The sequence below is a fragment of the Pan paniscus genome, chromosome 2 (assembly GCF_029289425.2).
Source record: "Pan paniscus chromosome 2, NHGRI_mPanPan1-v2.0_pri, whole genome shotgun sequence".
Lineage (NCBI taxonomy): Eukaryota > Metazoa > Chordata > Mammalia > Primates > Hominidae > Pan > Pan paniscus.
Window position 1 is genome coordinate 50,282,767 of NC_085926.1, and position 15,027 is coordinate 50,297,793.

The 15,027-nt window shown below is 51.2% G+C and overlaps 1 protein-coding gene across 5 annotated transcripts; it reads right to left on the minus strand.

The window, feature by feature from the left end:
* Positions 1-338: 338 nt before the first annotated feature.
* HYAL1 (hyaluronidase 1) lies at positions 339-15,026 on the minus strand. Of its 5 annotated transcripts, none has more exons than XM_055109980.2 (4): positions 4,070-15,026; positions 2,339-3,262; positions 1,279-1,368; positions 339-1,091 (listed from the first exon to the last, which is right to left on the minus strand). In XM_055109980.2, the coding sequence occupies exons 2-4, from the start codon at positions 3,236-3,238 to the stop codon at positions 774-776; spliced, it is 1,308 nt and encodes a 435-aa protein (XP_054965955.1). In that variant the 5' UTR covers positions 3,239-3,262; positions 4,070-15,026; the 3' UTR covers positions 339-773. The 5 variants fall into 5 exon arrangements, with proteins under 5 accessions (XP_054965955.1, XP_008970463.1, XP_003818871.1 ...); XM_008972215.5 differs by lacking the exon at positions 4,070-15,026 and adding an exon at positions 3,748-4,054 and having other exon boundaries at positions 2,339-2,905; XM_003818823.5 differs by lacking the exon at positions 4,070-15,026 and adding an exon at positions 3,748-4,054.
* Between the last annotated feature and the right edge of the window lies 1 nt (position 15,027).

Sequence of the window (15,027 nt, forward strand, 5' to 3'; positions counted from 1 at the left end):
CCTCCTGCCCCAGGACAGCTTGGAAACGGTCCGATCAGGTGGGGCTTCCTCCTGAAATTTGGGCCCCACCCTGGGAAGCAGCCGCCCTTAGACTGACGTCAGATCTGGTGAGAGTGACAAGCCTTTCCTGTGCCCTTTGGATACCGGGGCCTGGACATTTTAGGCGCTCAATAAACAGCTAAGTAAATCATGACTGCTTTATTTGCTGGACTGGTGCCTCTCAGCAGATTCAGGGGTCGTGCAGGGCTGGTTACCACAAACTCAGTAGGAGTGCAAGGGCTGTACCCCCGGAGCTAGACAGCCTGGGTTTGAATCTCAACTTCTCCCTTTTCTTGCTGTGCAACCTTGGGCTACGTGCTTAGTCTCAATGTGAGTGACTCAGTTTCCTCATAGCCTCATTGTGAGGAATGAATAAGTCCACATAAAACGCTTAGCACGGGGATTGGCAAAGAGTAGGCACTCAGTGAATGTCAGCCTTTGTGATTGCTGCAGTTCAAAGACTGGCTCAGTGTCTCTGGAGGAATTGTCTATGACCTTGCCAAGTAGATGCATATGGACATGGAATGAATGGTGTCTGCTGTGGTTCTAACTCCTTATGCCACTATTCCAGTCTGTAAGTATGCATGTGTGTGCAGGGAATATGCCTGTGACAGTGGCTGAGTGTACTCTTTACTGTGACCATGACTTGTATGACCGTGCATGTATTTGAGGAAGCCCTGGCCAGACCCAGAGTGCATTAGGTTCTCAATATGTGCAACTCAGTGTGTGGCCAATCACCACATGCTCTTCTGCTCACACCACGGTCCCTGCCAGCCAGGGTAGCATCGACATTTGAACTCCACAGCCATCTGTGCCTGATCTTCAAGTGAGAGGGCACCCTGCAGGCTCAGGGGCCCACCACCAGGCGTGAGCTGGATGGAGAAACTGGCAGGGTTAAGGAGGAGGAGGGCTTTGGGGTGGCTGGTGCGGCGGACACAGCGGCCATGGCCGGAGCACAGGGCTTGACTGCAGAGAAGGGCCCCACTGGTCACGTTCAGGATGAAGGGCCCCAGTGTAGTGTCCATATACTCCTTGATGGCCTGACATGATTCCTAGGTGGGAAGGGAGGATAGCGTCAGGGACACCATGGCCATGTATGGACCCACCCAGGGCACTGAGGCACTCACCTGCTGGTCAGCCAGGACTTTGCAGGTAGAAAGGGTAAGTCAGGGTCTACCCAGTCAGCTTAATGGCCCCACCCCTCCCCCACCCCCACCCTCATGCCAGGCCTAAGCTCACCTTGGTTCTTGTATTTTCCCAGCTCACCCAGAGCACCACTCCAGCTGCCCCCTGGGCCGCACTCTCCCCCAGGCTGTGCTCCAGCTCATCCTGGGAAGGAGACAGCACAGCTCTGTGGGGCCTCCTTCCCACCATGTGGCAGACTGCTGGAACACCATTAGATGGGACAAATAATTCATAACCTTCACCTGGGGCTGCTCTGGCCATGGGGCCAGAGGCAAACTGCTTCCTCCTCTAGCCTATGAATTCCATGCAGACAGGGACTACATCATTCCAATAAATGTTGAATTGCCTGTGCCTGGCACAGAACTTGGCACCAAGTGCACACTCAATGGATGTGCCCATGCGCCAGGCATGGTGGCTCATACCTGTAATCCCAGCACTTTGGGAGGCTGAGGTGGGAGGATCACCTGAAGTCAGGAGTTCGAGACCAGCCTGGCCAACATGGTGAAACCCCATTTCTACTAAAAATACAAAAATTAGCCAGGCATGTTGATGGCATGCCTGTAATCCCAACTACTTGGGAGGCTGAGGCAGGAGAATCACTTGAATCCGGAAGGTGGAGGTTGCAGGAGCTGAGATCTTGCCCCTGCACTCCAGCCTGGGTGACAGAGCAAGACTCCGCCTCAAAAAAAAAAAAAAAAAGAATGAATGGATGAAAATGTCCCAAGGTTGGGGGCCGGGCGCGGTGGCTCACGCCTGTAATCCCAGCACTTTGGGAGGCCGAGGCGGATGGATCACGAGGTCAGGAGATTGAGACCATCCTGGCTAACACAGTGAAACCCTGACTCTACTAAAAAATACAAAAAGTTAGCTGGGTGTGGTGGCGGGCGCCTGTATCCCAGCTACTCGGAGGCTGAGGCAGGAGAATGGCATGAACCCGGGAGGCAGAGCTTGCAGTGAGCCAAGATCGTGCCACTGCACTCCAGCCTGGGTGACAGAGTGAGACTCTGTCTCAAAAAAAAAAAGAAGAAAATGTCCCAAGGCTAAAGTACCCCAAGGCTGGACCTAATATCTGACAAGGCAGGTTGACAAGGTGGGCAGGTTACAGAAGACTCACCAGGGGCAGAAAGTGGTTTGTCGTGTCATAGAAGATCTGGACATAGGGCAGCACCGGCAGATTGGGGTCACCAGCAGCCACAGCCACACGGAATGCCTCGGCCACACGGTGTTGCACATACATCTGTGACTTCCCTGTGCCCTCCAGCACTGCGGGCATGTAGATGCTGGGATAGAGGGCACGGCTCTGGCCCCACAGCCACCCTAGCTGGTCATTTTGGGCACGGATGCCTGATGGGCACTGGCCGGTGTAGTTGGGGCTTAGAAAGTCATAGTTGTAGCAGTCAGGGAAGCCATAGAAGCCCCAGAGGCCGCGAGGACGCAGTGCCCGCCCCAGCTGGAGGGTGCCTGCCATCCAGGCCCGTGCAGCTCCCTGGAACTGGTCCTGGGCTACTGCCTCCACCTGAGGAGCTGGCCAATCAGGGTGCTGCGCCTGTACCAGTGCCCGTGAGCGCTGCCGGTAAATGTCCTTGGTGTCCCAGTTGAAGGCCCAGCGTGGGCGCCATGCCTCCCAGTCGATGACTGCCAGCCCTGAGAAGTCAGGAGCAGGTATGGCAGCCAGGATGTCCTGGAATGTGCGGGCCAGGTGGGCAATCAGGCTGGCATTCTGGGGCAGACCACCAAACACAGGCTCCCCAGTGGGTGTGTAGTAGGGGTAGGTGCCCAGCTGGGAGCTATAGAAAATTGTCATGTCAGGGCCGCGGAAGGTCTGCCCTGGGTTGGCTACCACATCGAAGACACTGACATCCACGTCCACACCGTGCCTCTCCAGGCACCACTGGGTGTTTGCATTCCAGACGGTGGTGAAGGGCCGGTTGGGTAGCAAGGGGCCCCTAAAGCCTTGGGCCATATCGAGTAAGGTCAGGAAGAGGGCGCAGATGGGAAGCAGGTGGGCTGCCATGGCACGGGACTGGTCGAGGACAACCTGGCCAGGGGAGGCAGAGCTGAGAACAGGTTGCAAAGTCTCCGATTCCCCCACTGCTCAGGGCTGGGGGGCTGAGCCCTTGCGCATTAATCCACCGCTGCTCTGGTTTCTGTTAAACATTGACCTGCAGGGCTCCAGGAGGGCAGGGGAGACCCATGGAGGGGAGCATGGCCACTGGAGGGCACATCCGAGTTGCCTCTCAGACCGGGCCTCTGCCATCTCCCACAGGACTTGCTCTAGCCTAAGCTCGCCCACCCCTGCTTCCCCATGAGCCACTGAGGCCATGAGATATGTTCTGGGAAGAGTGGCTGACAGCCAGGCCCTCAGCCCCCAGGCTGACCCGACCAAGGGGAGGAGGCCTTCCTGTCTCTTCCACCAGAAATCCTGGCAGCCACTGGAGGAAGATCCAATGGCCTCAGTGACCAAGGACAGGTCAACCCAGCCCTCCTGTACACCCGCCAGTCTGCCCGCTCGTCCCTGCTGACCTTGGGGCTGAAGGGCCTTATCCTCCAAATTTCCTGACCCCAGGATGGGGGCCTAAGCAGGGCCTGGCCAGATTCCACCCCAGCTGCACCAGAGACTCCTGGAGGAAGGAGCCGCTGCTGGAAATTCTGAGCTTTTGTAGGGGGTCACCCCACCCAGGCCAGGGGCGGGCCAAGGGGCGGGCCTTGGATTAGGAGGCCAGGCCAGCCAGGCATCAGGGCTACCTCTGAATCCCTGGCAAAGGGATCTTGGTTGGGGGTGGGGCTGGGCCAACAGTGGCCCCTCCCACGCTGTCAGCACTAGGGCAGGGCTTTGTGGCCTTACCTAGGCTGGAGGAGGTGGGCAGGGGCAGACCCTGCTGGGCAGGCCTGTTTGTGACACTGGAGACCGGGTTCCTTCGTGTCTTGTGCTCAGGGAGTGTTCTTTGTCCACGTGGCTGCATCTGACATTGATGGGCCCTAGGCACTTTACTTTCGTGGATCCTTTCCTCCTTAAAAAAAATATTTTAAAATATGGCCAGGCATGCCGGGTGCGGAGGCTCACGCCTATAATCCTAGCACTTTGGGAAGCCGAGGTGGCAGATCACGAGGTCAGGAGATCGAGACCATCCCGGCTAACATGGTGAAACCCCTTCTCTACTAAAAATACAAAAAATTAGCCGGGCGTGGTGGCAGGTGCCTGTAATCCCAGCTACTCGGGAGGCTGAGGCAGGACAATCCCTTGAACCCGGGAAGCAGAGGTTGCAGTGAGCCAAGACTGCTCCACTGTGCTACTATACTCCAGCCTGGGTGACAGAGAGCGACTCCATCTCAAAAAAAAAAAAAAAAAAAAAAAAAAAAAATATATATATATATATATATATATGGCTATAGTCTTAGCACTTTGGGAGGCTGAGGTGGGAGAATTGCTTGAGCCCAGGAGTTCGAGACCAGCCTAGGCAATGTAGCAAGACCCCATCTCTACAAAAAAATTAAAAATTAGCTGGGCATGGTGGTATGTACCTGTAGTCCCAGCTACTTGGGACACTGAGGCAGGAGGAGTGCTTGAGCCCAGGAGGTCATGTCTGGGTTACACTATTATATATTAATTATTAATATATTTATATTTATATTCTTCTTCTGATTAAAAAAACATTTTGTGGGCCCCTGAAAGTACTGTGGTCCTAGGCCTTGGGTCTATTGTGCTTAGTGGATAAGTCATCCCTGTTGTAGGGACCTGTTTCTGAAAGGCACTGTGTTCATGAAGTCAGGGCTGTGTCATCACCCTTTGTATATGTGCTGGGTTAGTGACTGTGTCTTTGTGAAGCCCCATTTAGTGACCATCTGAGCCTCTGCACAAATTCCAGTGGCAAGTAGGTGTGAGTGTGGAACCCAGTGCCTGGGACTGGGTGTGTGTGAGCCCTGCTGTCTTGTGAGCATGAGATCCTGTGTTTGTGTGACCATGCATATGAGCTGTCAGTGAGCACATGCTTGTTCATTCATTTGTGGTTTCACTTGTTCGATACGTGAAAGGAAAATATCTTGGGCCCCTTCAAGCTGGGAACCGCTCAGGACAAATCTGCCTCCCATTCTATTCAAGTCATCCTTTTGCTTACAGACATAGATGCATATTATGATTGCCTCCATTGCCTCTTTTGGAAAGACTACCAGAAACTCAAAAGAATGCAACCATCTGTCTGTCACCTGCCTGTGACCTGGAAGCCCCCAGTGGGGGGCCGTGCTTTGAGCTGTCTCCACCTCTCTGGACAGAGCTTATGTACTTCTGTTTTATTTTTATTTTTATTTTTTGAGACGGAGTCTCGCTCTGTCGCCCAGGCTGGAGTGCAGTGGCGTGATCTCAGCTCACTGCAAGCTCTGCCCCCTGGGTTCATGCCATTCTCCTGCCTCAGCCTCCCGAGTAGCTGGGACTACAGGCGCCCGCCACCACGCCTGGCTAATTTTTTGTATTTTTAGTAGAGACGGGGTTTCACCGTGTTAGCCAGGATGGTCTCGATCTCCTGACCTTGTGATCTGCCTGCCTCAGCTTCCCAAAGTGCTGGGATTACAGGTGTGAGCCACCGCGCCTGGCCTAATTTTTTTTTAGACGAAGTCTCACTCTGTCGCCCAGGCTGGAGTGCAATGGCATGATCTCGGCTCACTGCAACCTCTGGCTCCCGGGTTCAAGCGATTCTCCTGCCTCAGCCTCCAGAGTAGCTGGGACTACAGGCGCGTGCCACCACACCCAGCTAATTTTTATATGTTTAGTAGAGACAGGGTTTCACCATATTGGCCAGGCTGGTCTTGAACTCCTGACCTTGTGATCTGCCCACCTTGGCCTCCCAAAGTGCTGGGATTACAGGCTTGAGCCACCACGCTTGGCTAATGTACTTCTTACGTATTGATAGATGTCTCATATCTCCCTAAAATGTATAAAACCAAGCTGTGCCCGGAACACCTTGGGCACATGTCATCAGGACTTCCTGAGGCTGTGTCTCGGATGCATCTTCAACCTCAGCAAAATAAACTTTTTAAATTAACTGAGAGCTGTCTCAGATTTTCTGGGTTCACATTTGGTAACTATGGATGGATTCTGTGTGGAGATGTCCTTGACTTTTGACTAATTGCCTATGTGTGCTTGGTACCAGCAGGAGCTAACTTTATGGCTCAAACCAATAGGACAATTTGCTGAGGTCTGGGAGCGCCCCCTCCAGAGAATCCTTGATTTCTCAATTGGTTGAGATCTAAAGTTTATTTTGCTGTACAACTCTTTTTTTTTTTTTTTTTTTTGGAGTTTTACTTGCTCCCAAAAGGAAAGCAAGTTTTTCTGCTTCCATGACGATGGAAGGCAGGTAACTCCTTTATGGAGTTTGAGCTCGCTTCCAACAGGGAAAATTAGTTTTTTTTTCCTGCTTCTGGGATGGTAGGGAGCAGTCTACAGCCTGAGACCCATCACTAGGTAAGAAACTGGCTTGGGATTCTGCCTTGCAATTTCCTTTAAATGACTAAAGTTAGCATTTAACAACCAGCTGGCGTTAACTTCTGCTTACACTTACAGCGCTCAGAAATCATATACTTTGTGTGATCATTGTTACTTTAGCAGCATTTTGTTCTAGCTGAAATATGGTAATAAGATTAAAAAATTTTTTTTTGGCTGGGAGCGGTGGCTCACGCCCGTAATCCCAACACTTTGGGAGGCCGAGGTGGGCGGGTCACCTGAGGTCGGGAGTTTGAGACCAGCTTGGCCAACATGGTGAAACCTATCTCTACTAAAAATACAAAAATTAGCCCGGCGTGGTGGTGGGTGCCTGTAATCCCAGCTACTCAGGAGGCTGAGGCAGGAGAATTGCTTCAACCTGGGAGGTGGGGGTTGCAGTGAGCCGAGATCATGCTACTGTTACTCCAGCCTCAGTGACAGAGCAAGACTCCATCTCAAAAACAACAACAACAACAACAAAAACACAAAAATTATCCAGGCATGGTGGCCCACACCTATAATCCCAGCTATTCAGGAGGCTGAGGCAGGAGAATCACTTAAACTTGGAAGGCGGAGGTTGCAGTGAGCTGAGATTGCGCCACTGCCCTCTAGCCTGGGTGACAGAGCAAGACTCTGCTAAAAAAAAAAAAAAATAAGCCAGGTGCAGTGGCTCACACCTATAATCCTAGCACTTTGGGAGACTGAGGCGGGAGGATCATTTGAGGTCAGGAGTTCGAAACCAACCTGGCCAACATGGCGAAACCCTGTTTCTACTAAAAATACAAAAATTAGCCAGGCTTAGTGGTGTGTGCCTGTAATCCCAGCTACTTGGGAGGCTGAGGCAGGAGAATCGCTTGACCTGGGAGGCAGAGGTTGCAGTGAGCTGAGATCATGCCACTGCACTCCAGCCTGGGTGACAGCAAGACTCAGTCTCAAGAAAAAAATAAAAAATAAAAAATAAACCAAAATAGGGCCGGACGCAGTGGCTCACGCCTGTAATCCCAGCACTTTGGGAGGCCGAGGTGGGCGGATCACAAGGTCAGGAGATCAAGACCATCCTGGCTAACATGGTGATACCCTGTCTCTACTAAAAATACAAAAAATTAAGCTGGGCGTGGTGGTGGGCGCCTGTAGTCCCAGCTACTCAGGAGGCTGAGGCAGGAGAATGGCGTGAACCTGGGAGGCGGAGCTTGCAGTGAGCGGAGATCGTGCCACTGCACTCCAGCCTGGGCGACAGAGCAAGACTCCATCTGAAAAAAAAAAAAAAAAAAAAAAAACCCAAAATAAATAAAAAGGAGGGATGTTCAGAACAAATTGGAAAGTCCAACCATGTCATGAACAGTCAGTGTAAGTCACAAAAAACCCAAAAACTTTTTTTTTTTTGAGACAGAGTCTCGCTCTATCACCCAGGCTGGAGTGCAGTGGCGCAATCTTGGCTCACTGCAAGCTCTGCCTCCCGGGTTCACGCCATTCTCCTGCCTCAGCCTTCTGAGTAGCTGGGACTACAGGGGCCCGCCATCATGCCTGGCTAATTTTTTTGTGTTTTTAGTAGAGACGGGGTTTCACCATGTTAGCCAGGATGGTCTTGATCTCCTGACCTCGTGATCCACCTGCCTCGGCCTCCAGAAGTGCTGAGATTACAGGTGTGAGCCACCGTGCCCGGCCAAAAACCCAAAAACTTTTATATAATCAAGTTGTCGTATACTTTTTTCTTCAGGGTAGAGTCTTGCTTTGTTGCCCAGGCTAAAGTGCAGTGGTGCAATCTTGGCTCACTGCAACCTCTGCCTCCTGGGTTCAAGTGATTCTCCTGCCTCAGCCTCCCCAGTAGCTGGGTTTACAGGCATGTGCCACCACACCTGGCTAATTTTTGTATTTTTGGTAGACATGGGGTTTCAGCATATTGGCTTGGCTGGTCTCAAACTCCTCGCCTCAGGTGATCCGCCTGCCTTGGCCTCCCAAAATGCTAGGATTACAGGCGTGAGCCACCATGTCAGGCCAAGTTGTCATATTATATATTATTATTATCTTTTTTTGAGATGGATTCTCGCTCTGTCACCCAGGCTGGAGTGCAGTGGCGCGATCTCAGCTCACTGCAAGCTCCACCTCCCAGGTTCATGCCATTATCCTGCCTCAGCCTCCTGAGTAGCTAGGACTACAGGCGCCCACCACCACGCCCGGCTAATTTTTTGTATTTTTAGTAGAGACAGGGTTTCACCGTGGTCTCGATCTCCTGACCTCGTGATCTGCCCACCTTGGCCTCCCAAAGTGCTGGGATTACAGGCATGAGCCACCGTGCCTGGCCTTTTTTTTTTAGACAAAGTCTCACTCTGTCGCCCAGGCTGGAGTGCAATGGCAGGATCTCGGCTCACTGCAACCTCTGGCTCCTGGGTTCAAGCGATTCTCCTCCCCTAGCCTCCCGAGTAGCTGGGATTACAGGTGCACACCATTACACCTGGCTAATTTTTGTATTTTTAGTAGAGACAGGGTTTCAGCATGTTGGTCAGGATGGTCTTGAACTCCTGACCTCGTGATCTGCCTGCCTCGGCCTCCCAAAATGCTGGGATTACAGGCGTGAGCCACTGTGCCTGGCCAACAGCTTTTAACAATTTAGTACAGTCCTATGAACAAAATTTGGAGCATATTTGTTTCTCTACCTGATTTCTCCAGAATTTGGAAACTATTTGTGAGTATTCTTAACTTATGGCAATACAGTTATTTGCATAAGTACCATAAGAATCTGTTTTTGCCTGGCATGGTGGCTCACTCCTGTAATCCCAGCACTTTGGGAGGCCAAGGTGGGCAAATCACCTGAGGTTGCGAGTTCGAGACCAGCCTGGCCAACATGGCAAAACCCCATCTCTACTAAAAACACAAAAATTAGCTGGGCATGGTGGCACATGCCTGTAATCCCAGCTACTCCGGAGGCTAAGGCAGTAGAATCGCTTGAACCTGGGAAGCAGAGGTGGCAGTGAGCTGAGATTGCACCATTGCACTCCAGCCTGGGCAACAGAGCCAGACTCCACCAAAAAAAAAAAAAAAAAAAAAAAGAATCTGTTTTCATTTGTAACAGGACACAATTGGAGGAATTGGTTATTTGACCAAGACTTTGACAGGAATGGTGTGCTTTTGTTTAAGGAATCAAACTTAACTTATGGAGCCAATAAAGGCCTTGGGAAAACTGGCCTCACATTTTGTGTACACAGTCCCTGTACAGGATTTCTTACCTGTGGTAAGTAAAGAATGTCACTTTCTGGGGCCAGGAGTGGTGGCTCACGCCTGTAATCCCAGCACTTTGGGAGGCCAAGGCGGGAGGATCACCTGAGGTCAGGAACTCAAGACTAGCCTGATCAAAAAAAAAAAGGATGTCACTTTCTGACAGGCACAGAGGCCCCAGGTTTATCTGTTTATCTTGGAACTTGAAAGGAGAGGAAATTCCATCCAACTCATGGGTATTTGATGGCACAATTCCATGGCTGGGCAGGGCTTTAAAAAGTCTTACCTGAGATTCCTCTTATGGGACAAAATAAATTATTCTTGCTGCACTGTATACAAATATTTAGGCCAGGTATAATAAGCAAACAAGTCATACCATGATTTGTCTTTAGTAAAATGGGAAATTGGAGAGAGAATAAAATTATGTTTCAAAACCAATGTTCACCTGTTGTTAGATTCTTGTCTTAACTGTTTTTTTGTTTGCTTCCAATTTTTATGATTTTCTACAGTTTGGACTGAATTTTTCTTGGCTACAAGTCTTCAAATTAAGTTTTCAATTTTTTTCCTTCTTTTTTTTCATTTTCCTAATTTGGAGTCACTGAAAACTAAGCTGTGTGTTTTTTTTTTTTTTTGAGACAGAGTCTCGCTCTGTCACTCAGGCTGGAGTGCAGTGGCAGGATCTCAGCTCACTGCAACCTCCGCCTCTCAGTTTCACGCCATTCTCCTGCCTCAGCCTCCTGAGTAGCTGGGACTACAGGCAACCACCACCACGCCCAGCTATTTTTTTTTTTGTATTTTTAATAGAGATGGGGTTTCACCGTGTTAGCCAGAATGGTCTCGATCTCCTGACCTCCTGATCTGCCCGCCTCGGCCTCCCAAAGTGCTGGGATTACAGGAGTGAGCCACTGCAATCGGCCACTGTGGTTTCTTTTCTTTCTTTTTTTTTTTTTGAGATGGAGTCTCGCTCTGTCACCCAGGCTGGAGTGTAGTGGCGCGATCTCAGCTCACTGCAACTTATGCCTCCCAGGTTCAAGCAATTCTCCTGCCTCAGCCTCCCGAGTAGCTGGGACTACAGGCGCTTGCTACCATGCCTGGCTAATTTTTGTATTTTTAGTAGAGACAGGGTTTCACCATATTGACCAGGCTGGTCTCGAACTCCTGACCTTGTGATCCGGCCGCCTCGGCCTCTCAAAGTGCTGGGATTACAGGCGTGAGTCACTGCGCCCGGCCCTAGCTGTGGTTTCTTAAAAGGGTGTCAACTAAAGTCAGTCAACTTACACTTCAGAAGAAAGTAACAGTAACCTGTTTACATACATAAGCCACTTTCATACCTGCCTACCAATGTATGGACTTCAGAGTAATGTGGCCTATATTTTCCCAGGATTTTTTTTTTTTTTTTTTTTTTTTTTTTTTTTTTTTTTTTTTTTTTGAGATGGAGTTTCACTCTTGTTGCCCAGGCTGGAGTGCAATGGCGCAATGTCAGGTTGCTGCAACCTCCGCCTCCTGGGTTCAAGTGATTCTCCTGTCTCAGCCTCCTGAGTAGCTGGGATTACAGGCATGAGCCACCATGCCTGGCTAGTTTTTTGTATTTTTAGTAGAGACAGAGTTTCTCCATGTTGGTCAGGCTGTTCTCGAACTCCCAACCGCAGGTGATCCACCCGCCTCAGCCTCCCAAATTGTTGGGATTACAGGCATGAGCCACCCCGCTAGGGCTGGGATTGTTCTTTTGCTGTTTTTTTTTTTCTTCCTTCCTTCTCCCTATTTTCTCTTCACACTGCATGAGACTTTACAACCTGCTAAAAATGAGCTTTGTGGACCTACTTATCTAGCAATGAGAGATCAGATGAAACCTGAGACCAGATACTCATTTTCTTGCAAAATGCTTTCTCCAAAAGATTTTGAAAAAGAAAATGGGGTAAATGTGAAAGGAAAGTATCTTGGGCCTCTTCAAGCTGGGAACTGCTCAGGACAAATCTGCCTCCCATTCTATTCAAGTCATCCTTTTGCTCACAGAGATAGATGCATATTCTGATTGCCTCCTTTGGAAAGACTTACCAAAAACTCAAAAGAATGCAACCATCTGTCTCTCACCTATCTGTGACCTGGAAGCCCCCAGTGCTTTGAGCCTGGGAGCCTTGATTTGAGCAGTCTCCACCTTTCTTTCTGGAACTAATGTGCTTCTTACATATTGATTAATGTCTCATGTCTCCCTAAAATCTATAAAACCAAGCTGTGCCCCAACCGCCCTGGGCACATGTCCTCAGGACTTCCTGAGGCTGTGTCACCAGCAAGTCCTCAACCTCGGCAAAATAAACTTTCTAAGTTAACTGAGACCTTTGTCAGATTTTCTGGGTTCACAGCTGATTCAGAAGCTGGTTATTGACACCTGGTAGGTGCTTGGGCCCAGCCTTGCCTGCCAGAGTTGGTTGAAGGAAACACCACGTCCCTGCCCAAGTGAAAGTGCTACCTGGATCTGAGTCAAGTCTGAGACTGAGCCACTGTAGCCAGGCCACCCCTGGCATGGTGGCCACTGAAGCAATGAATCTCACAGTTAACTACCATCTGGGTTGGGTCCTACAGGCTGCCTGGGATAGAAAAGCTGGCAGGGCTGAGGGAAAGAAGGGCCCAGGATGCTGGGGACAGCATGAGACTTGTACACAAGATCAAGCCCCAGAAGTGGTGGCTGCTGATCCAGTTCAGGAAACAGGGTCCCAGAGTGATGACCATGTAGGCCCAGAGAGCCTGGCACAACTCTTGAGGGCTGAGGGAACAGAACATCAAGGCAACCCCTGGCCCCCCTCCTCAAGGATTCATGCCACCTCCTGGTGCCCCCAGAAACCTAGTGCTGCAGTTGGCCCAATCCAGGCAACCACCAGGCCAGCATTCTCCAGCTGGCCTCAGTCCAAGGGAGAAGCTCTAATGGTGGAACCATAGGAAGAAGCTGAGGGTGCCTGAAATCCTCCTCCACCCCAGGGCCCTGCCCACAGGCCTGCTCCTACTGGGCTGGTCCAGTAGGATTGGTTCAAGTGGTGTGTGTGCACACATATGTCTGGGGTCCATCAGCTTGATGGTCCAGTCCCGCCTGCTGTCTCCGGTTGTTCAACACTTCAGACCTCTGAGCCGCATCACTCCCCATTACCTTATTCCTACCTACTCCCCGCTTTCCCCACAGGACAGTGCTGGCTCTCCCTGAGTTGCACTTTCCCTAGGACCATCTTTTAGATCCTCCGGGGGAAGAAATGTGAGGTTCATAAAGGTTTATATGGAGGGGGTCACAGCTCGATGGGTACTGGTCACAGCTATGCAGGAGAGGTCACAGTTGCGGAGGAGTCAGTTATTTGGAGACGGTAACAGCTGTATGGGGTCACACATGGGAGGGGTTACAGGTATGTAGGGGTCATAGCTAGGTGGGAAAGGTCACAGTGGTGTGGTCTGGATCACCTCTGTGTGTTGGGTGTGGGTGGGGTAGCTCAGAGGTATGCATGGGTCACATCTGTGTGGGGGAGGTCACAGGTGCAGGAAGTCACAGGTATGGGGGACAGGCCACAGCTCCTTTCTCCTTTCCTGCTGTCCTTTTGCTAAGTGCCATCATCTTATTGTGGCAACTTTTTTTTTGAGACAGAGTCTTGCTCTGTCACCCAGGCTGGAGTTCAGTGGCCCATTCTCCGCTCACTGCAACCTCCTGGGGTCAAGTGATTCTTGTGTTTCAGCTGCCCAAGCAGCTAGGACTACAGGTGTGCACCAACAAACCCAGCTAATTTTTTTTTTTTTTTTTTTTTTTGAGACAGAGTCTCACTCTGTCACCCAGGCTGGAGTGCAGTGGTGTGATCTTGGCTCACTGCAACCTCCACCTCCCGGGTTCAAGCGAGTCTCCTGCCTCAGCCTTCTGAGTAGCTGGGATTACAAGCAGGCACCACCATACCCGGCTAATTTTTTATTTTCAGTAGAGATGGAGTTCACCACGTTGGTCAGGCTGGTCTCTAATTCCTGACCTTGTGATCTGTCCGCCTCGGCCTCCCAAAGTGCTGGGATTAGAGGCGTGAGCCACCAGGCCCGGATGCCCAGCTAATTTTTGTATTTTTAGTAGAGACAGGGTTTCAGCATGTTGGCCAGGCTGGTCTCAAACTCCTGGCCTCAAGTGATCCACCTGCCTCGGCCTCCCAAAGTGCTGGGATTACAGGGGTGAGCCACCGCACCCAGCCCATCATTTTATTGACCAACACCTGAATCTTCTCTCCAGCCTGGCCTCCCCCGACCATGGCCATGAGCACCTGGGACCCCTCCACTTCTATGTGCACCTCCTGCTTCACTGTGTGAATTTACCACGTCACCTTTCCAGTGTTACCACCTCACTCTCTCCTCTCCATTCTCTACCCATCACCGGCGAAAGAGGTGAGGGAAGGATATCTTTACAGCCTGGGTTGGCACTGGCTTGGCCGGGCTTGTTTCTCCCATCTGGCATCTCGGTCTTTGCATCTAGTGTGCATCTACCTCTATTTTGTCACTCCCACAAGGACGGGGGTCTTTGTTGGTGTGGTTCATAGATGCATCACGGATGCATCCCCAGCACCTAGCCCAGCACAGGCACACTGTGTGCTCAGCGTTTACTGAATAAGTCAGTATTAGGTGAAGTCAGGCCTGGTGCTGCTCTAGGGCTGCCCCTCCTGCCTCTGCCCACAGCAGCCACTAAGCCACACCCCAGCCCTGAAGTGTTCACCTTCACCACCTCTAACTTCCTCCAGCCTCTGCCCAGGATTTGTTCCTGAGCATCGAGCTGCCGCCCTCACCTTTCAGAACCCAATGTGGGAAGCATCTCCAAGGGCACCACCCCTGCTCCCCTGCTGCTGGCTGCCCTCACCACTCAACGGCTTCTTGAGTCTGTTTCCCCAGAGCCAGAGCCTCCTGAAGCAGGGCTGCGTGGTGAGTCATCACGGACATGGGCGGGACCCCAGGTGTGGGGTTGCTGGCTGAGGGGAGAGGCAGAATGCACTCCCGTCAGAGGCAGGGCTAGTGAAGCAGCTCAGAGCTGGTCTGACAACTCCAGCTGCTCCTTCTTTCCTCAGGGACAGCCAGAGACTAGCCATACTCTCCCACAGCCAGGACGGAGCAGACCTTAG

Bases quoted from the DNA above. Each gene is read 5' to 3' on its own strand.
- HYAL1 (XM_055109980.2), bottom strand. From the start codon at position 3,238: ATGGCAGCCCACCTGCTTCCCATCTGCGCCCTCTTCCTGACCTTACTC. The intron at 1,369-2,338 runs GTGAGTCTTCTG...TCTCCTTCCCAG, and splicing joins CAAACCACTTTCTGCCCCTG to GATGAGCTGGAGCACAGCCT. The intron at 1,092-1,278 runs GTGAGCTTAGGC...CTTCCCACCTAG, and splicing joins GGGAAAATACAAGAACCAAG to GAATCATGTCAGGCCATCAA.